This window comes from Anoplopoma fimbria, chromosome 11, assembly GCF_027596085.1.
Source record: "Anoplopoma fimbria isolate UVic2021 breed Golden Eagle Sablefish chromosome 11, Afim_UVic_2022, whole genome shotgun sequence".
NCBI lineage: Eukaryota > Metazoa > Chordata > Actinopteri > Perciformes > Anoplopomatidae > Anoplopoma > Anoplopoma fimbria.
This window is the reverse complement of record NC_072459.1, coordinates 6310315-6331864: the sequence shown is the minus strand read 5'-3', so window position 1 is coordinate 6331864 and position 21550 is coordinate 6310315. Positions and strand designations below refer to the sequence as shown.

Here is a 21550-nt window from a genome sequence, read left to right as displayed (position 1 = left end):
TGATTGTCGCTCTTGGTGATAACGTCGACGTCTGACCTCTCACCTCTGCAGAGTTCTTTCTGGTTGTGGCTGAAAAAAGAGATTCTGAACATGAAGCCCCTCTGGTGCAAAGAGCACGAAGACTGGACGCTGTATTTGTTCTCTCCAGAGAGCAAGTGAGTCTCACACACAACATTTTGCCATCAATCTGTAAGATTCTACTCTGGCTTCCTTCCTCCCCTTCTCCTCTTTCCTCTTCCTTTCTTCTCATTGCCTTATTTAATTATCTCCGTGGCTCCGCTCTCGTTTTTCTTCCTCTTTATTGTTTTCTCACCGCTAATTGTTTGGTCGATAGCTTTAACCGACCAGACACATTTGATTGATGACTGTGTGTGTGTGTGTGTGTGTGTGTGTGTGTGTGTGTGTGTGTGTGTGTGTGTGTGTGTGTGTGTGTGTGTGTGTGTGTGTGTGTGTGTTTAGAATCCGTGGGTGGAGCCAAAGTGTGATCTCTCACAAACTGTTCGACCACATTGTTCTGGTTTTCATCTTCCTCAACTGCATCACCATTGCTCTGGAAAGACCTGATATAAAGATGCAAAGCAATGTAAGACACACTACTCTCACACACACACACACACACACACACACACACACACACACACACACACACACACACACACACACACACACACACACACACACACACACACACACACTTCCTGTGATGGATACATGCTTTTGAGTCATCTCTCTTATAAACGCAACTTTCATGTTATTTACAGGTTTACATATATCACAGTATGTAAATGTTATGGAACTACAGCTCCCAGAACGTTGTATTCCATAGTGACCAGTGTGCTCAGCCGTTATTACTGAACAACTGAATAAATGCTCATGTTTGTCAATTTCTTTTGTGGCTCACCATTTTCTAGCTTAACACATATTTTATTGTTATCTTGAAAGATGACTCTGTCCTGTTTGCAGACATATTTATAGAACATTTGTCACTGATTTCCACTGGTTGCAAAGTGCTAAAATATGGAAAAGGAGCAAATCTTCCTATACATCAACCTGACTCAAGGTTTTTGGGCAGATTTTACTACAAAAGACAAACTGTAAACACTGCCTAACATCAAGGCTAAAACATACCCACAATACATTACTCTCCTAAAGTAACAAACTGTGGATGAAATCACAAAGAATGGATTGCGGCTGCTGATAGCAGCATGAATTGCGCTTCATTTGAAAACTGCAACCTGCCCTGTCTCAAGGCCCGATTCACAAAAGATATTGTGTTAATAATATTCCAGTGCAGACATGTCCATGAAGTTTTGCAGCTGAGTGCAATTTGCCTTTTTTCATTTGTGTCTGATTGCATTTTCCAAGTCAGCCCGAACCAGAGGGTCAAGGTCGATTCGGGTTGATTTGGGTCAGACTCAGACTCATTTACCTTCTCCTTCCGTTTTGCCCATATTCTCCTCTGCACCACAACGTTTTTGGGGAAATGTAAAATAAGTTTAGAGTTTATTAAATACCTGCAGCGATCCCACTGCAGCAGAGGCATTTAATGCTCATTTACACACGAGGGAAAGCAGCATTACTTCATTGATTATTTAAGTCTTGTTTGTTTTTTTCTCATTTATTTAAAAAAAAAAAAAAATAGACATGTAGGAGGCTTTAGTCATGTAAGTTACATGACGCTATTGTCATTGCATCTCGTCAATGCATCCCAAAATGAAGTAGTTTGAACAGGCACCCTTTATTATCGCCAACTCCCTGAAGACGCTTATGTTTTCACTGTAACTGCGTGTGGATATGAGCGCTGATCTTTGCGAATTGGACTGTTTTTGCAAGAGGCTAATTTGCATAGAAAGTGAATGTTTGGCACCAAATGTACGCGTATTACCTCATTGTAATATACTACTACGCTATTTGCTTGGCAGTGCAGTTAAGCCTGCATTTCGCCTTTGCTGGTGCTTTGAGAATTTCACAGTTTCTTTTTGTCTCGTTTGCAAAAGTTTAGGAACCACAAAAGCAACACAATCATTTTGTGAATTTCCCTCTAAATCTATAACACAACAGCTGGTACTTCCTCCATTCAAAGAACACATGAGCTGTTATGAATACAACATGTCTAGTCCCGTCATTGTCATTATTGTCTCTATACTGTATGTCTTTATATTAATGTCTCTCTCTTCTTCAGGAGCGAAAGTTTCTGAGTGTGTCCAACTACGTGTTCACTGTGATCTTCCTGGCGGAGATGGCCATTAAGGTAAACACCACTGTTTTCTCTCCATCAGTGTGGTGAACAGCTGTAGTTTGTGGTATGTGATAAGCAAACGTTAATAACCTTTAGCTCTAATGTAAAGCTAAAGTGGCGTTTTATTAATTCCATAACGGTTTCTCCAGGTCATTGCTCTCGGTTTCTGCTTTGGGAAGCAGACTTACCTCCAGTCCAGCTGGAACGTTCTGGATGGTTTGTTGGTGTTTGTGTCTCTGGTCGACATTCTGGTCTCTCTGGCTTACACCGGCGGAAACAGGATCCTGGGCATCCTCAGAGTCCTGCGCCTGCTACGAACACTACGCCCACTGAGGTACACGGCGTATTTATATGTGTGTGAAGCTTTGTGTGGATGTGTCTGACTGTAAGCACCACACACACAGGGAGTATCCCATCTTATTTCACATTCTATCACTTGTGTTTGTGTCGGTAGGTACTGGACTATACGTGCTTGTACTGACAAACTTCTTTATTTGTGTTTCCCAGGGTGATCAGCCGAGCTCCGGGTTTGAAGCTTGTCGTGGAGACGCTCATCACTTCTCTCAGACCCATCGGGAACATCGTCCTCATCTGCTGCGCCTTCTTCATTGTCTTTGGCATCTTGGGGGTTCAGGTACTTTGCATTCCCACAAAGTAACACAAGTTCCAATTTCATAACACAGAGATGTTTTTAAGCTAGGCAGAGGTCCAATCACACGCTGCACTGATGCTTTTCTAAGCTCGAGGACAAAATCTTTTACCCTTTGTAGCTTAAATGTCAGTCTTGTTGAGCAGCTGGATATGTGACTGTGTCTTGAGGGGGGATCGGAAGTGTCTGGAATATCCAATAGGTTGTTCCGTAAGAGTGTGTTTTGAAAGAATGACAATTAGGTTAAATGTGAAAAGGGACAACAGGAACCCCAGGCCAGCTTTTAGCCCAGCACTCAGGGAAAACCTCCGATAACAATGTGCTCCATGAAATGTCCTTTTACTGCTGGCATTAATAGTTGGATGTTTAAAAAGCCATAAGCTACGGTGCAATTGAGATAACGTTTGAATGGCAGATAGCTCCGCAGACTTCCGCAGACTTCATTCATTTTTCATTCTCTCCGTCTCTCTCTCTCTATCTCACTCTGTAGCTGTTCAAAGGGAAGTTCTACCACTGTGAAGGTCTGGACATGAAAAACGTCACCAACAAGTCGGACTGCCTGGAGGGCCACTACCGCTGGATACGGAGGAAGTACAACTTTGACAACCTGATTCAGGTGAGGATTAATGGACTGAGGGAAGAAGAGGGAAGATTAGTGGCCAAAACAAATGAGCTAACTTAAAACTACCAATAGAATATGATTTATTTTATTGCAAACTGCTGTGCAACAGTATACACGTGGTATTGGTTGTGGTAAATACAGCAGTGGCTTGTGTTTTTTTTATGGGGATCTATAGCAACAGAAGTGGCACAGATACTCAAATACAGTAGTTCATTTGTGTTTTTTTGTATAATTTGTTATTATATGTTTAACACAAGTTGCCTCATTGAGCAAACCACTACCCCCACTTATAAATTGATGTGTTTTAAATTACATTTGACAGAGTTGGGTTGCCTTACATTTTAGCACTAGACATTTGCAGATGGATTATTTGTATTGATTGACTTCAGAAGATCTTAAATATGGTCTTCCAGGCTTTATAGAAAGTTAAATTATTATAAATTATAAGTAGTAGTATTCACTCTAATATCGACTCAAGTATCAAGACTGGATATGGATCTTCTAGGGGAGGAAAAATCAGAATCCCTGTGTGTTGACTTCCTTCTCTCTGTGTTTCCTATCCAGGCTCTGATGTCTCTGTTTGTGCTGTCCTGTAAGGACGGCTGGGTCAACATCATGTATGACGGGCTGGACGCAGTGGGAGTCGACCAACAGGTAAGGATACGAGGAAGCCCGATACATTTCCCATCCTGTGTTTATCTAAAACCCATTTTACTTTGCATTGAGGAACCACACTGACACTCCTCGGTCCTCTGACATGCACAATATAAAATATCATAAAATCAATATAACAACAAACAAAGTAGCACTGTTATATACTGTTGAAGCTTTGACCACAACATGTGCAAATCCCTGCCCTAAAAACACTTTGGACTTTTAAGTGAAGAGACACTGATGGATTTATTTTAAAAGCTCAGCACAGTGAAACAGCAGTGATGTAGTAATTACAGATTTTAAGCAAAAGCAGAGCTCAAAAGGTGAGTTTGTAGCAGGCAGTTCAAAGCTTCAATTGATGAGTCGGTCCTCAGATCCAGGACTGCCTGTGGTGTAATGTGCTGAAATAGTTGGGAGTCTTTAGCTGCCTTCAGATGATAAGAAATACGCTGTCTCCTCACTGCGAGTTTGGGTGCAGAACACAGTGCAGACACTTGCAGAAGCAAAGCCCAGCAGGTAAACACCATGAGAGAGTGGCACGGTCACAAACAGCTGTTAGCTCGTTGGTTGAGCTTTGAAAGGTCAAAATTGAAATAATTTGAACTTTGAGCATAGCGGTGTGTCACTTCAAGGGTAGCGCCTCCGCCTAGTTGGGCTTTGATCATTGGTGGGCGGCTTTATTTGAAATATTTTTAATCTTGAAACTGCGACACTGACTGTGAAATGACCCTTTTGAATTCTGGAAAGTTAACTCAAAGTTGCCCAGCATCCTGTATGTGACATATTGTGCGGCTCTGCATTTTAGCATTTGTATCTAAATCAAAAGCAGGAAACAAGGAGCAAAACACAGCTCTGAGTTGTTGTTTTTTTAAATCTCTCTACAAAGCGATAAACACAAACTACTGAAAAGCATCTTCATTACTCTCCTCTCCTCTCCTCTTCTCAGCCTGTGAGGAACCACAACCCCTGGATGCTGCTCTACTTCATCTCCTTCCTGCTCATCGTCAGCTTCTTCGTCCTCAATATGTTTGTCGGTGTCGTGGTGGAGAACTTCCACAAGTGCCGGCAGGACCAGGAGGAGGAGGAGGCTCGCCTACGGGAGGAGAAGAGGCTCAAAATGATAGAGAAAAAGCGCAGGAGTAAGGAGAATGAAGGGGCTGGTCGGTAGTCTATTTTTCTGAGCACTGCCTGCTTTCAGAGCCTGACAAAAAAAAAAGAAAAGAGAAAGAGAATGACAGAGAGAGAAATCAGGGAGATGTATTCAGACTCCAAATATGGGAGAGATATTGAAAGACTGGCTAGCTCACGCAAACAGTGTTTGATCACTGACAGAAGGCGTGGGCTACTCGAGTCTGATGCATGTAAGAGCATGAATGCAGCCTAACACAACCCTGCATGCAAAACTTTGGAAAACCGAACCAACCTAACTGACTCTCAATTGCACATTTCTATTAATTTATCTAAATTTTGTATGCTCAGTCTTTAAACAATTGAACTGCGGCAAAATTGCAGTATTCATTCGTCTATATTTCATTTCTAAAATGATTAAATATTGGCTTTTTTTTGTTGCTATTGCTGATAAATTATGAGTAGAATTAATGCATGTGAAGCCGATCGCGGTTGCTACTTTCCTCCATGTGTCTCAGGAAATTTTGCTTGCAAAATTTTGATCAGTGAAACGCCCCTTCCCTTCCTCCGGGTGCATGTTCAACCCCCGACCCTGCGGCGTCTCTCGACACGGACAGCAGAAGGACATTTCCTGTAAACACGCTTTGACTGGCAGACTCAGAAACATAGCAGACGTTTTGGCTGCTATACCTGCAAATATCTTGGTTAAAAAAAAAAAAAATGCTTTTAGAATATGTTAAGAATGTTAGATAAGGAGGAATTTTGGTTACAGCTTGTAGAAAATACATGCAAATGCTGGAAAAAAGATCAGAAACGCACCAAAAAAAGTCCAAATGCTCACACTAAAAAGTAGTATCTTTTTATAAGAACATGTTCTTTTAATGTGGTTATATGTTAAGCTGGAGAAAAGAGAGAAATAAACTGATGATTCCATCATCTTATTGGCTGAAACATCAAATGGCACCACCATTTGTCTACAACACTAATTTATAACGAATTACCTAACACATCAAGCACAGAATTACACTAGAAGGCAATATATGGTGTGAGCAGAGCGCCGTTCTTTTCATCTTATGTAATGGTAACGTGTCTCAGTGGTCTAAAACTATTAAAGGTTCAGAGAGGTGTAATCTAATCAGCTGTTTTAGAAGAAAAGAAAACTCCAATGATTGGCCATGCAGTCAGTCAATTTTTCGATCAAAAGAAGAAGAAAAGAAGAGATGCAAAGTTTTAGACTATTGAGATTTTTCCAAGGGGTTAAACATGTGTCATTGAAGAGAAGTGAGACTCCAGTTTATGTTCAACATTACGTACTTGTTCTACAACTTTTTTAGTTCGCAACCCTGAACAGTGAAACAACTGTGGTTTTAATTAGTTAAACACAAAGAATACATTGGTATTTACTTGCTAATAGTGTTGTTGAACGTACCCTGTGCAGCCCCTCTTAACCACAGACCCTTACCCTTTACGTCAAAGGCATGTAAGCATGCAGTAGACAGGCAGGGCATGGTGGACATCAACATGCACGTTCCACAAATACAATCATCACTCGTCATAAATGGACATGTGAGTACAGTCTGTCAAAACAACAAGGGCTTTAGGTTCTTAGCTTAAAGAACGTCCCTTATAACAGTTAAGTCAAGTCAAGTTTTCTTCATGATAACAGCTACACTTAAAGTCTGTTTACTATTCAAAGGCGACACACGTATCAGTAAGTACAGTCTGTAGTCTGGGTTTTAATGGAGATGTCCCATTTAGGTCAGATAACGTAGCCCTGACGAGAATATAATTATCACAGAGGCAATGAATCTTGCAATAATGCCCCCATTAAAGGAGCACTCTGAAGTATTTCATAGTTTGCTGCTACTTAAAGTCCAGTAGAGGGAAGTTCAGAGATCTGTTTGCCAAATATTGGTGGAAGGGAAGATTACTTAAAGGGGCAACTTTGGTATTTTTACACATATTTTTTCCTTGTTTTTCTCTCTAACTGACTAATTGGGACAACAATTTCTGAAATTGGTCCGGTATCATGCAAGCATTGCAGTGTTATCCTATTGGGGCACCATCATTTATGTCCACTAAAAGTGCTTGTTTTGGCCACCAACAGGCTCTGATTATCGTTTTAAGTGTCTGACATTATGAGTCGCTTAGTGTTATATAAAAGATTTTCAATCTCGTTGCTGAATATTTCGATGTCGGAAGAAGAATTCGGGAAAGTTTCTGCCCAATATTCAGACCGTCTGATACGTCAGTAGCTAAAACAAGCACTTTTATTGGACGTAATGTCACATTGACGCTGTACAATGACCTTACAGCTCCGTTCCTAACAGCTGGTTACAATACTCCCTCAATACTGACCAATTTCAAAAATAATTGTCCCCTTTACTTACTTTGACCCAAAAACATGGGAAAAAAAGGTTGAAAAATAGCAAAGTTACCCTTTAGACTAGGAAAAATGCCTTGAAACAGGTGAGGAGAAGTTCTAATATGTATCCAAGAAGGAGTCCTTAAGCAAACTGGAGTTATTATTAACATTTAATACATTTAAATCCTGCTTTCAAATTATAAAGTGAATATTATTATAACTTAGCTGTGACTCTCATGTCCTCTTTTATTTAAACATTTCATACAGGCAGTGGTGTGCATAGACTTTGTGAGGGGCGAGGCGATAATGGGAAAAAGGACGTCATCACAGTTAGGACACAAAAAAGAAGCGGGCATAAATAGTAGAATTCCATTTAGGAACAAGCATATCTTGATAAAATACCAGTATAAGAAGTGAACTTTGTGGTGGTTCCCCCGTCCTCGGCCCCTGCACCTTCCAGTGCACACCACTGGACACATGTCATACTTCCATCTTCAGAGCACAGTCACTCACAGTCTCACTCTCGTCCGTCTGCGTCTTGATGTTGGTCTGTGTGTGTTTGTGTTCTCCAGAGGCCAAGCAGAGGCCCTACTACGCCGACTACTCCCCCCTGCGTCTGTACATCCACACACTGTGTACCAGCCACTACCTGGACCTCTTCATCACCTTCATCATCTGCATCAACGTCTTCACCATGAGCATCGAGCACTACAATCAGCCTCAGGTAATGTTTCTTAGGTAGAGAGTATCATTTTTAATTGATTTTCTTGTGAGTACTACGATTCGCCTGTCATTTAAAAATCCCTTTAATACAGCTGGAGGGTATTTTTTACTTTGACCACTCTAAAATAAACATGAAGATGTCTAGCTGTCCCTCTAATGATGACTGACGTGTCGGCTAGCTTAAGCTAAGTGACATCATGCTATAAATCTGTATTTTGGGTTTCCTGTCAAAGCAGCAAATGTGAGCATGTTGGCAAGTGTCTCTTATTCCAAAAATAACCTCACTCCGTTGACCCAGCTACAACTTAACATTCCTTGTCAGATAACTCCGTAGTCATTTTCATCCTCCAGAAAAAAAAGAAAAGCCATTCGAATTTATTTTGTTAAACAAAAGTTGTTGATGTATTTTTGGAGAGATGCCACATTCTTTCTTGACGGTTTGGCTTTCTGTTGCTCTTCTATGGTCTCTTTGTAATTTATTCCGACAAATAAACTTGATTTTTATTTCCCTTTAGGTAACAATTAAACATCCAAACATTCATTTTCCACTGAAAGTAAAAACTGTTGATTGGTTTTCTTCACATTTTAATTATAGATAGAATTTGTGTGTTGCTAATGGAAATTAATAAGCATCTAGCATATAAGAGATGAACAAATCCTCTGCCTGTGTGTGTGTCTGTGTGTCCAGTATTTAGAGGAGGTTCTGAAGTACTGTAACTACGTGTTTACCTGCATCTTCGTCGTCGAGGCCCTGCTCAAACTTGCGGCGTTCGGCATACACCGGTTCTTCAAAGACAGGTATCACAGTGGGATGTGATTAACGCCCAGTGCTGTAAAATCTAGTACTAATTATTATTTATATTATTTATATTTGTCATTGTTTCCTAATTGCAACACATTTGGTGTGAAATAGTAACTCCAGATCCATGAGTACATCCAAAGCCTCCTTCCTTACTTTATACTTTAATGGCCTCTTGTTCTCAGTACACTGAGTTAAAGGGATTGTGGGTAGTTAGCATAAACTCAGTGTTTATCCCACCATAGAGATTAGTGGGTGGGCAACCCATTAATCTAAACAACCTGCTCACCAATCAGCATCAAGAATTAAGAAATGATGGTGGACACTCTGAGTTAACCAGCCTGTCAGAGGCAGATCATATACTTAGTAATACTGAATTGCACCAGGAAATTGCTATTTTTGTCCAAGTGCCCTTAAAAACATGTTTAATTCATAATGTTGATACATGTTTCTATGTGTGTGATCAGGTGGAATCAGCTGGATATTGCTATAGTGGCGCTGTCCATCGTGGGCATCACCCTGGAGGAGCTGGAAATGAACGCGGCTCTGCCCATAAATCCTACCATCATCAGAATCATGAGAGTGCTCAGGATAGCACGAGGTAGAAACACACACACACACACACACACACACACACACACACACACACACACACACACACACACACACACACACACACACACACACACACACACACACACACACACACACACACACAAACACACAAATCAATCTATATCTGTTTATCTTGTTAACAATTACAGAACATGTCGTCCTTGTGTCAGTTTTTGAGTCAACGCTACAGACGCTCCTCATAAACGTTATTAATGTTGTGAAGCACATTTCTGTCACCGACCGCTTTAAAATAAATTCTCGTAAATTCAGCAATAATTTGTCACAAATGTCTCCTTGCTTCGACAAAAAAGTGCTAATCTGAGTGCCTCCCCACTGTACCAGTATCATGCCGTGAATTTTGAAAATTCTGCCGCACCAGCTAGCAGCTAAAGATGCTCCTGTGTCTCTCTGCAGTGCTGAAGCTCCTGAAGATGGCCACTGGGATGCGATCTCTGCTGGATACTGTCATGCAAGCGCTCCCACAGGTAAACACCGACTCTGACTTTGGGGTCTAAAACACAAAAAGGCTGCTTTCAATTTTCTGGTGTTTTATGAATATAGGGTAAATATGACGGTTCGGGATAGAGAGCCCTCTGAAAGATTTACGCTTTTTGATAAATATTTAACTCAAGTCACATCCGTCCACATTATTACAAAATGTTTATTCTGACTCTAAAATGTCTCTTTCTGTGCCTTCCCTCTCCTTCCTCTACAATTGAACTGTGCACTCCCTTTGGTTTTATTATAAAATATTGCATTTTAATGGATTCCAAACACATCAATATAGGTTTTGCATTTGAAACCCCAAAAAAACTTACAGGAAATGAGGTACAATTATTGAGCAGTATCTTTTGTGCTCAAATACTTTAAAATTGGATGGTGCAGCAGAGTGCATGGAGAGTTCAAAGAAACTAGTTAGCACATGAATAATTCAAAGAGATGTTCTCCTCATGTTTTCATGCGTCGGACCTTGATCGTCATTAAAAAGACAAAAAAAAAGAAAGAAAAGTCAGACTGAACAGCCGCGGTCCTCCCTGATGTGCTCGGTCTGCTTTTTCCTGTCAACACGCTACATTTTAAAGGATGTCCCTGGATGTATCTGAGGTCTCTCTCTCTCTCTCTCTCTCTCTCTCTGCCTGGCACAGTTCTTCCAGGCAAACAGCAGCTGCGCCAGCGATTGTGATGCACACGCAGTGACAGACTCTATTGTTCTGCTATTTTTTTTCTAAATGTCAAGTGTACAGATATAACCATCAGGGCACAGGGTGCTCAAGAGGACAGCTTTCTAACTTTGTGGAGGTAGATGCAGATGTAATCACAGGAAGTGCGTATAGTTCACAGGGTTCGCCCAAGAAGTCGTTCATGATGACTGTTTCTTATCGCACTCCGGTTCACCACCAGATTTCTAAGTGTACTGAGGAGAAAGCTGCTGATAGAAAAAGCTTTCTGTGATTTCTTATGGGCAAAAAACACACGCTTTCATTTCATTTTTTAGTGCATGCTCTGTTCTGTTGTATTCAGTTAATGTCCTCCAGGCAGTTCATCAATGTAAGTCAATAAATATTCAGGTAGCATAGAAATGCAGGTTTTCATTCAAACCAAATTGTGAAGCACGAACACGTCAAGGCTTTGTATGCACCTGTCAGCGAGCGAATAATTACAATAATAACAACCCTCAGTGTGAGCGGTGGCCAATCACAGGTTTGAATCGGAGAAATGTCAATGAGGACGTCAACGTGCGACTGTGAAACATATCATTTGATCATTTACTCGTATTTGTTCGCTGTGATGTGGCTCGCTCTGCTCATCTGGAAACTGTGACAACAACTGTGACATTGAAATCAAATGTTTTTTGGATAAAGATCGAAAAGCAAGTCATATGGAAATCATTTGTTCTGCTGAAACAACATCAACCCATCAGTGTTTTTTATGCATTATTTTACATGAGTGCTTACAGACAACGTTTCAGGACACAAGCTAATGTGTGTCGGACTGGTCTCAAACTGTAAAAAAGTCCATTTAGGTGCAAGACATTTTTGTAAATATGTTATTCCTAATTCATATAGCATGGTTAGAATGAAATAAATACAATTAAATAAATCCTAATGTCTTCTATTCCCTGCAGTAGTTACACTGGGCTTTGGTGTGCAGACGGACATTTAACGTGCGTTTTGCTTCCAGGTTGGAAATCTCGGCCTCCTCTTCATGCTGCTCTTCTTCATCTACGCTGCACTGGGAGTGGAGCTCTTTGGCAAACTGGGTCAGTCACACTACTGGAACAACACACACACACAAACACACAGACACACACAAACACACAGACACACCCACACACCACGGTCTTAAAGCTTTGGCAGAAAAGGGTTTTGAATCCAGTCATTACTACCTCAGTCACGACTTACAGCTATTCCCCCCGCCCCCCCTCTGTACCGTCTGTGTTGAATCCTGGCTCTCTACCTCCATCTGTGTCCCCTTCTCTCTTTCTCTCCTCCACTCTCACATCAGAGACCGGCTTCTAACAAGAAAAAGATCACATTTGCATGATCACCTTTATTTACATATTGCTTCCTCAATAGCCCAGCTCCCATCCAACTGGTTTTCTCTGAGAGCGCAACAATGCGTGAAGAATGAGGATTAGCAAAGAAGGGAGGACAAAATGAAAACAACTTGGTGATGAAGAGGTTGCTCCCTGTGAAATCTTATTATGCTTCGGCTGGGTGCAACATTAGAGCTAAAGGATGTCTGTTTTCCCCCGTTTTGGAATGTAAAAAAACCTTCTCCATTTTTTTTTTTGCTATGGTTTTTTTGCTTTTCTGAAGACGCTGACAGAAGCTTTTGGATGTGCCGAACGCCTTCTTCTCCAGTTCTGTGCCTCTCTTTAAATCCTGTTTCAGGGCTCAAAAGGCTGCTGGAGTGAATTATACTTTGGTGCAGGCTTGTACAGCAGTTTGGTGGAGAATTATTCCAGTAGAGCTCGGTCAGGATCGGGATACTGTTTCTTTACATTGTACATTCAACATCATATCATCACTGAAAGGCTACAGTATGCTGGGTGTTGGACATTTTGACACGAAAGGAAGTTTTTGAGAGTTCACATTGATGACCAGATAATTGATCTGATTACATTGAAAACAAATCTCGTTCCTTCTGTTTACATACAGTACCAGTCAAAAGTTTGGACACGCCTTCTCATTCAACTACTTTGAAGAATCTAAAATATAAAACATATTCTGGTTTGTTGAGCATTTGTTTGTTTACCACATAATTCCATATGTGTTCCTTCATAGTTTGGATGTCTTCAATATTAATCTTCAATGTAGAAAAAAATAAAGAAAAAGCATTGAATGAGAAGGTGGGTCCACACTTTTGACTGGTACTGTATGTTTGAGGAGTTCAGTCCCTTAAAATTAATAAACCCAGAGAATAAACTATCACATGCATCTGACCTAAAAAACATAAATATTAAGAATAATTTAATATTATATTTAACATGTACAGTACCAGTCAAAAGTTTGGACACACCTTCTCATTCAACTACTTTGAAGAATCTAAAATATAAAACATATTCTGGTTTGTTGAGCATTTGTTTGTTTACCACATAATTCCATATGTGTTCCTTCATAGTTTGGATGTCTTCAATATTAATCTACAATGTAGAAAAAAATAAAAAATAAAAATAAAGAAAAACCATTGAATGAGAAGGTGTTTCCAAACTTTTGACTGTCACTGTATTCCCATGAAACGTTTTCAAAAACTTCACTTTTTCCATCAGGGCTGTGGTGAAGCAATAAGATACAAAGTATTAAAGGCCTCCACTTCTATGAGCTTTTTAGGGGTTAGTTTGTGTGTGTGCACTTTAATATCTTGGTAACATTTTATCCTGCTTACACTCCATGCAGTGTTGTGTAATAACTGGCCAGTAATAACTGGTGCATGAAATCTTTCTAACCTCAGACAGGAACAAAGACAGTGTAGGATCTGAAGATTCTTTGGGAGATCTAAGACATGGGTGATACTGTATTTTGGGCATTCTGGGAGTTAAACATTTTGACTGTCTGCAGAAGTCTGGACGGATAAGAGACATGCCGTCACAGGCAAGAGAAATGTTCAGACTCACAGCTTTGTATTCAAGCTTTGGTGCCGATTGATGGTACTGAATAGATTTCTGTTTGAATCTGAATCCAAAATTAAATTACTGATATCTTAAAACATAATGCCCAAATGAATCTCCGTCCTCTCGCCACTGGGCCGTGACTCAGGCTTTGGGAGAAGGAGTTATTTCTGCCTTCTGGAGGCGGAACAGTTGTTATTTTTAGCTTCACATTCAAACACTCATTCATACTGGTTTTACTTTTTTTGTCATCTAGGTTATTTTAAAGAATCTTGTTGCCCTTTTTTTATATTTTACAAAATCTAAGATATTATTATAGTTGTGTCTCTTTGCTTGTTTATTTCAGTTTTGCATTGAAAGACCTTCATGACTAGAGATTGATGACATTTATTATCATGGAAAGCTGCCGTTTTCAGCTCCTCTGAGCTACACACCTCTCACTTTTTCTCCTGGCGGTTGACCCGTAGAATACGATACAAAGCACAGAATACTCTAAGGACCGTCTCCTGTCTCTCCAGCCTCTCCAGCTACCTGCTAATGTGACCCGAGGGCTTCGAAACAAAGGAAGATGTCTTCCTCTGGCTGTTTTGAGTCGGCAAACTGGCTCCTGAGAGCTTTCTCTAAGATTGACCCTGGGTCTGATGGAGCCTTTGTTCTCCTGTCCTCTGCCGCGTCCACAGTGACACACTGCTTAGCAGCGGTTTGTGTGTTCAGTCATCAGAGCCGACCGAAGCGTTAGGACTCGTGTGATCATTGAAACGTCTATCGTGGGGTGTAATTAATGTCTGTCCATGTTTGTGTGTTGATCAGAGTGCACTGAACAGAACCCATGCGAGGGTCTGAGTCGTCACGCTACCTTTGAGAACTTCGGGATGGCCTTCCTCACACTGTTTCGAGTGTCCACAGGAGACAACTGGAATGGGATTATGAAAGTATGAACACACACACACACACACACACACACACACACACACACACACACACACACACACACACACACACACACACACACACACACACACACACACACACACACACACACACACACACATAAACAGCACAGAGCAATGACCTCCAAAACCAATTATGAAATGATAAAGTGGCTTAGAGCCCAGCGATGTCAACACCCTCACATCTTGAGTTTTACTTTATTAAAAAATGTTGTACTGATGGAATCATCATATAATCATCCTTAAAGAGAGGGTTGGTAATCTTCTTCAACATTTTGACATATTTATTTAAAAAAGTTCTCATTATATCCTGACAGAAATCAATGAATCAAATGTTGAAGGGACGGGCTGTCAGGTTTGAGACTTTTGGAGTGCTGTTAGCTACTCTCATTGAGTTTGCTGGGTTTTTCAAATTTAGCTTGCTAGTGTCGTAAGATTACCAACCCTGCCTTTAAGTGATTCAAAATATATATTTAGATAGGCCAACTGAACAGCAAAAGCAATATTGAGAATAACTCTTTCTTCTCTTAGTGCTAAACAACATTTATGAAATGAATCACAAGCATACTCATTTATTTACATATATTTATATATATATATACTTAGCATACTTGATTTTTCATGAGCTTTTTTTGGTTATTATTATTTTCAGTGGACATTAATACAACCTCAGTCACACTTCTCTTTATGTCCAGTAGAGGGCAGACACAACTTACCTGTGTTTAACCTGTAGCTAAAAAAGGCTTCTCCCAAAAGAGGCTTCTCTTTATTTATCCTCTCATCCTCCATCCACTAGTTTTTATTTATTTTATTTTTTTATACACATACATGTATATAACAAAATGTTTATTTATTTGTATTCATTTATTTCGACTGACACGGCTGTCACTGATTTAAATAGTGCTCGTACGTGACAGAAAACGGTCACATCCACAAATGTGACGTTTACCTGTTGACAGCTGATGTTGAGATGAGACAAATCAAAGAGAGGAATCACCCTCAAGCATAACCCACTGGGATACCATGCATGACAGACAGGAGGTTTAGGTTGATAGGAGTGGTGGAGTGGAAGGGTTGTTCCACATCTTGTTCCAAATTCCTTCATTCATATTTAATTTTCAGATGCGAGCACCTCACTTCACTGGTTTGGGCATAAAACACAGTGTTACAGCAGCAGTGCAGATGCTGATATGTGGCCCCGCGCTCTGCTTCCCTCCATCAATCCCTCTCGCCTTAAGATTCTTCCAAATTTCTAATTTCCTGAGGTCTAAATGAGGCTCCATATCTAATCAACAGTTAAGATTTCAAAGCTCTGGTTTCAGTAACCTCTGGTGTGCTCTGGTCATGCACATCCACTTGTAATAACTGCTGATGTCTGTGTGTCTGTGTGTGTTTGTGTGTGAATATTTGTCTTGTGTCATTTAAGGACACGTTAAGGGAGTGTCAACAAAACGAGCGCAACTGTCTCCCCTACCTGCCTCTGGTCTCGCCAATCTACTTTGTCACGTTTGTGCTCATGGCCCAGTTTGTGCTGGTCAACGTGGTCGTTGCTGTGTTGATGAAACATCTGGAGGAAAGCAACAAGGTACAGTACCTGGAAAAGGCTAAGATGTATGTGTAAATAGTTGAAGGTATGGAGACATATTACATGTATAAGTGACTGTCTCATTGGGGTTTTGGCACTTTTTTTGATGGAGAACAAGTTAAAGTAAAAGTGCATCTACTTCTGCAGGAGGCTAAAGAGGATGCAGAGATGGACGCAGAGATCGCCTTGGAAATGGCGATGGAGAGGGAACGCAAATTAAGCGCCACCTCCCACAACAGTTCAGCGGGAGGAACCTACGTTGGGCCGTGTCCAAATTCACCTGGACAGGTAGGAAGGACTTTACTGTGCTCATTCAGGGAACTTGACAAACTGTGAAACTAAACACAGGAAGTGAAATGAAATGGCTGAATGTCTTTTTCTTTTTCTTCATCCATGTGTTGCTATAGGCAGCATCAACGCGCAAAGACACAGTCGGTGCTGGACTCTGTGGGCTCTGTCTCCCTCTGCAGGAGGAAGAGGAGAAGTATGGGGACTTGCTGTCGTCAAGGAAGATGTCCGTATCCAGGATGCACTCTCTGCCTAACGACAGCTACATGTTCCGACCCGTGCGGCCTGCCAGCGCCCCCTACGCTTTGGAGGAGGTAGATCTCAGTCCCCAACACGAGCATTCAGGTAATCTAGTCTTATGTTGAGGTGTTTTAAATATGTGACATGAAATCAGCATGGAGTTTTTTGTGTGTGTGTGTTAAACAGCCACTGAGATTGTTCTAACAGACACAGATGCTAAACATACTCCATAAATGTCACATGGACTAATTGTTCTACCACCAAACTAAATCAATGCTTACCAATATGTTATTCGAAAGAATGTAAAAGTACTTTGTAAAAATCCTTTATTTTTTAATATGTTTTCCTGAAAGATGTACATTTTGTAAAAAAAAATGTTGTCTCGTCTCGTTATCGTTATGTTGGATGGATCAGTTGTTTAGTGTGACACAGAAATTCAATTGACTGACTAAACTAGATCTACAGCTGGCTAATACTGTAATTTTATTATATTTTCATTATATAATTATAAGTTTCAGGTATGTGGTATGTGTGGAGTCTTCGGTCTCCCAGTAGTTTTTTGAGTGTAGCTGTTAGTTGTTTACTGCACATTTGAGACAATTTTGTGTTAAAAAAAAAAACAAGAGGGTTCCAGTAATTTAAAAGCCCCAATCCAGAATTTTTTAATATTTTTAATCCCTGCCAAATTGGAGAAATTGCTAATATATATATATTTCCATTTATTGATATGACACTCTCAATCAATATTTGACTATCCAGTACAGTAGATATATGTAACCTTGTAGCTTAAATTTTAAGACTTTTAAAATCAGACAGACGCAGGTGCAGCGTCTGGCAGAAAGCTAGTACTTCTTTTAGTACAGGAGCAAACCTAGTTCAGTGCTACAGTAGGATAGTTTGTCAACAGAAAAAAAAATGAGAATCAATAAGACAGTTATCTTTAGTTTCTTTTATCCTTTACCTAAACCATGTTGCTAGTCAGTTTGCAGTGATCCTTTGTTTTCATGCTGTAGTTTTTGTAAAGATATTGACAGATAAACAGCAAGTAGACCCTCCAGATAAACTTATTCCACCTACATTTAACAGAGATGATTTTCTTTTTTTTTTTTTATTGTAATGTCGTAGTAAAAGGGTGAAAGGGTGTATTTTTTAACTTACATTTGTAGTATTTATGTTTCCAGTTTCCGGCTTGGGTCTTTAAGCACATGGCAAAAACAAGACACAAGTCGCATTTAGAAACATGCTGAGAACTGTAAGCACTGACGAGCACTGTTCTATCTGCAGTCAGACTCTAATGGCATGTTGTGGCCGGGCTGTGGACAGACCCGGCTCTGTCCAAAGGTACTGACTGCAGCGGATGAGCTGATTCTATGTGAATCTCTGCAAGCTTCACACGGGCTCATCTGCTCAGCTGTCGAATGGCTCGATACCCGACGAGAATGACGGTTCACTTCATGGCCGAGCTGCAAAGTCACAAAAATATATATTGTAAAATAATCACATCTGTGGGGTTTTTTCCCCCACTTTTTAAGACTACAATTGGTAGATTCATCAACAAGTGACTTTACAGCTTGGCCTGAAGGAACCAACTGAAAATGAACTTAAGTTTAAGATCTAACTCTGACTTTGCTTTGATGTTTCTAACCTCTTTTACTCTGATTACATCTGAACTCACAGGTGTGTTGGACCTGTGTGTGCAGAACGCCTTAGACCCTGGTTACACAATCTCACAGCACTTATGTCAAAGATTGAATTTGAGATCTCTTTGCAATCACACTGGTATTAAGAGGTGTCTACTTGGACTTAATGGAGTGCTATATAAGGTCTAAACACAGTCACATGGTGCTGTTATTGTAACCAGGATCGAATGCATCCAACGGCTCTATCCCTGATAATCAGCTCAGTGCTGCTACTGCACTGATTATGTTTGGATGATGATTTTTTTTAAATTAAAAAACACTTTATTCTGACAGCAGATTTGAAGCAATTGTAAATGAATTGAAACAGAAAACACTTTTATATCTGTTTCTTGTTGTTTAAATCTAAATATTCTGTCAAAATAAAGTGTAATCATCGTCCAAATAGAATCAATTTTGAAAAAGTCCCAAAGTAATAGTAAATTGTGTTTGTATATGCAAAAATATGCATGTGTTTTCTCCAACAATGCATGTGTTTGCATTGAGAGTGTGTACTTGTGATCTCGTCCCACGTGTGATTAAAACACTCTTTTTTTCCCCCCTCCAGGCTCACTGACGTCCGTCCACTCTCAGCCATGTGAGGATCGCGCCCTGCTGCAGGTTCCAGACGTCTCCCCCGTTCACCCTCAGCAGCCTCCCTCCCTCACCCTGCCCCGCATCGCCCCGCCCACGCCCAGCGCCTCCCCGCGGGCCCTGCGCAGACAGGTGGGAGACCCCGTTCAGCTGCATATCACATTGATGACGTTCATTTAGAAGAAGGCTTGCAGAATCAGTAATCTCTTTTAAATCACTTCTTAAAACACATTTTTACAGATTGGCTTTTATGTGATGTCGTCGTTTTATTGGTTCATTTTCATTTGGTCTTGGTATTTTATCTTATATTTGTTTACTATATTTTACCATTATCACTTGATTTTATTTATTTCATTATTTTCATTATTTTCATTATTTTATTTATTTTATTTATTTTATTTATTTTATTTATTTTATTTATTTTATTTATTTTATTTATTTTGTTTGTTTATTTGTTTATTTGATTGTCACTTGTTATTTCATTTTGTTTCTTATGCACTGTCTTGCTGGCTGGTCTGTCAAAGCACTTTGTAAACCTTGTTTTTAAAAAGGTGCTATATAAATAAAGTTATTATTATTATTATTATTATTATTATTATTATTTATGTATTGATGGAAAGTGTCATGGCGGCTGTTTTTTATGTTGCAGGTGGCGGTTAAACTGGACTCTGTGGAGTCCCAGAGGTGTGAGCAACAGGAGAGGCCCAACTCTGTCCATCTGCCTCCCCTTTCCCCCTCTCCCTCTCCCCTCATCATACCTCCCCCCATCACCGCTGCCTCCTCCTCCCCCTCCTCCCCCTCCGCCCTCTCCCTCCTACCCTCTTCCCCTCCCGCCTTCCCTCCTCCCTCTCCCTCCTCTCTGCATCCGCTGCTCTCCTCCCCCTCTTCCCTCCCTCCTACGCCGTCTTCCCCGTCGCTTCTCCTCCCTCCACCTCCCTCCCCCGGCTCCCCCTGCGCCCCGCCAGCCTGCGGAGACATCGGCCGCCCTCTGCTGTCTCCCTCCGTGACCCGGCGGACGAGGAGGTGTACCACATCACCAGCTCGGCCTGCCACGGGCGGAGGGACGAGGAGGGAGGGGGGCAGGAGGGCAGGGGGAAGGTCGGCCGTAGCCACTCCCTCTCCCCTTACGCCACCCCGCACGCTCTCAACTCCACCTCCTCACCCTCTCCTCCCCCGCTGCCGCCCTCCTCCTCGAGGAGCGTGCTCAGTCTGCTCGGGGCGGGACTGACGGACCGAGACTTTAAGAAGGGTTTGAGCGTTGACAACCAGGCCTTCCCGGACAAACCGTCATCCCTCTCCGCCGGTTACCCTGACGACCAGCGGCGCCACTCCATCGAGGTCTGCCTCCCACAGGCCTTCATCTCCAACTACGACCAACACTTCGCGCGTGAGGCCCACCGGTCGGAGAAAGGTGGTCAGGCGTTTCCTGTGAGGGTGCAGTCGGTCGGCGGCGGCCACAGGAAGAAGAAGATGAGTCCTCCTTGTATTTCCATCCACCCGCCCTGTGAGAGGGAACACCCTCAAATTGCCTCGCCCACGAACCTGGCTGACTGCAGCATGCTGCTGAGACGCAGGACGCCGTCCTACGACCTGAGCCCGCACACGCAGGACGCCTCTGCAGATTCACAGACTCGCACGCAGATGCACTCCCCGATGCACACGCCGCTCCACACGCCGCTCCACGCGCCGCTGCAGGCGCACTCGCCGACGCGAACGCTGACGGCCTCGCGGGCGTCCACGCCGACACACACTCCACCTCACTCATCCACACCCACGCCTCCACACATCCCGATCAGCCCGAACATCTTCATCCAGCCGCATGCACCTCTCGTCCCGAGGCCTTTCTCGCAGACGCACTCCCTCTCCCCCGCAGCGAGGCACTCCTCGCTCACGGGGGAGTACATCCCGATCCCCCAGTTCACCTTCGACCAACCACAGTCCAGGTACATGAGCGGCCTGTCAGCTGGCCTATCAGACGCCGACACGGCCACCTGTTCTTCACCCTTCGACAACAGACTGGGAGGCGGTGCGGGATTCAGTGCAAAGAATCGGAGGACCGCCCAGTGAACATCGGGCTTTAGCCTTCAGGAAGTGAATCAATGGGTCCTAAATCTCTGAAGTTGGGGGGCTGACCTCAGCGGAGATTGGTGCTGGGGAGAAAATGAGAGAAAAGCAGTTTACTGGGAGAAGGATTTGTTTTTGAATACTGAAAAGACATGACTCTGGTACAGTCCTGCTCTAGAATGATAGACAGTGGATCCATCTTCCTAAACCCAGCTTGAAGGACAGCAGATCCACTGAGGCTGTACCAG

The 21550-nt window shown here is 41.9% G+C and overlaps 1 protein-coding gene across 1 annotated transcript in view; it reads left to right on the top strand.

Annotated features, from left to right (window-relative positions):
• The window catches only part of LOC129099164 (voltage-dependent T-type calcium channel subunit alpha-1H-like), a 109485-nt gene extending 88180 nt beyond the window's left edge, over positions 1-21305 (top strand). Inside the window, 20 exon segments of the mRNA XM_054608344.1 lie at positions 52-155; positions 460-583; positions 2183-2251; positions 2389-2573; positions 2747-2873; positions 3379-3504; positions 4075-4164; positions 5111-5324; positions 8230-8381; positions 9069-9178; positions 9647-9780; positions 10209-10279; positions 11976-12054; positions 14716-14837; positions 16282-16440; positions 16588-16728; positions 16911-17073; positions 19213-19370; positions 19888-20173; positions 20176-21305. Of these exon segments, the coding sequence (XP_054464319.1) occupies positions 52-155; positions 460-583; positions 2183-2251; positions 2389-2573; positions 2747-2873; positions 3379-3504; positions 4075-4164; positions 5111-5324; positions 8230-8381; positions 9069-9178; positions 9647-9780; positions 10209-10279; positions 11976-12054; positions 14716-14837; positions 16282-16440; positions 16588-16728; positions 16911-17073; positions 19213-19370; positions 19888-20173; positions 20176-21305 (3744 nt within the window).
• The last annotated feature ends 245 nt before the right edge of the window (positions 21306-21550 follow it).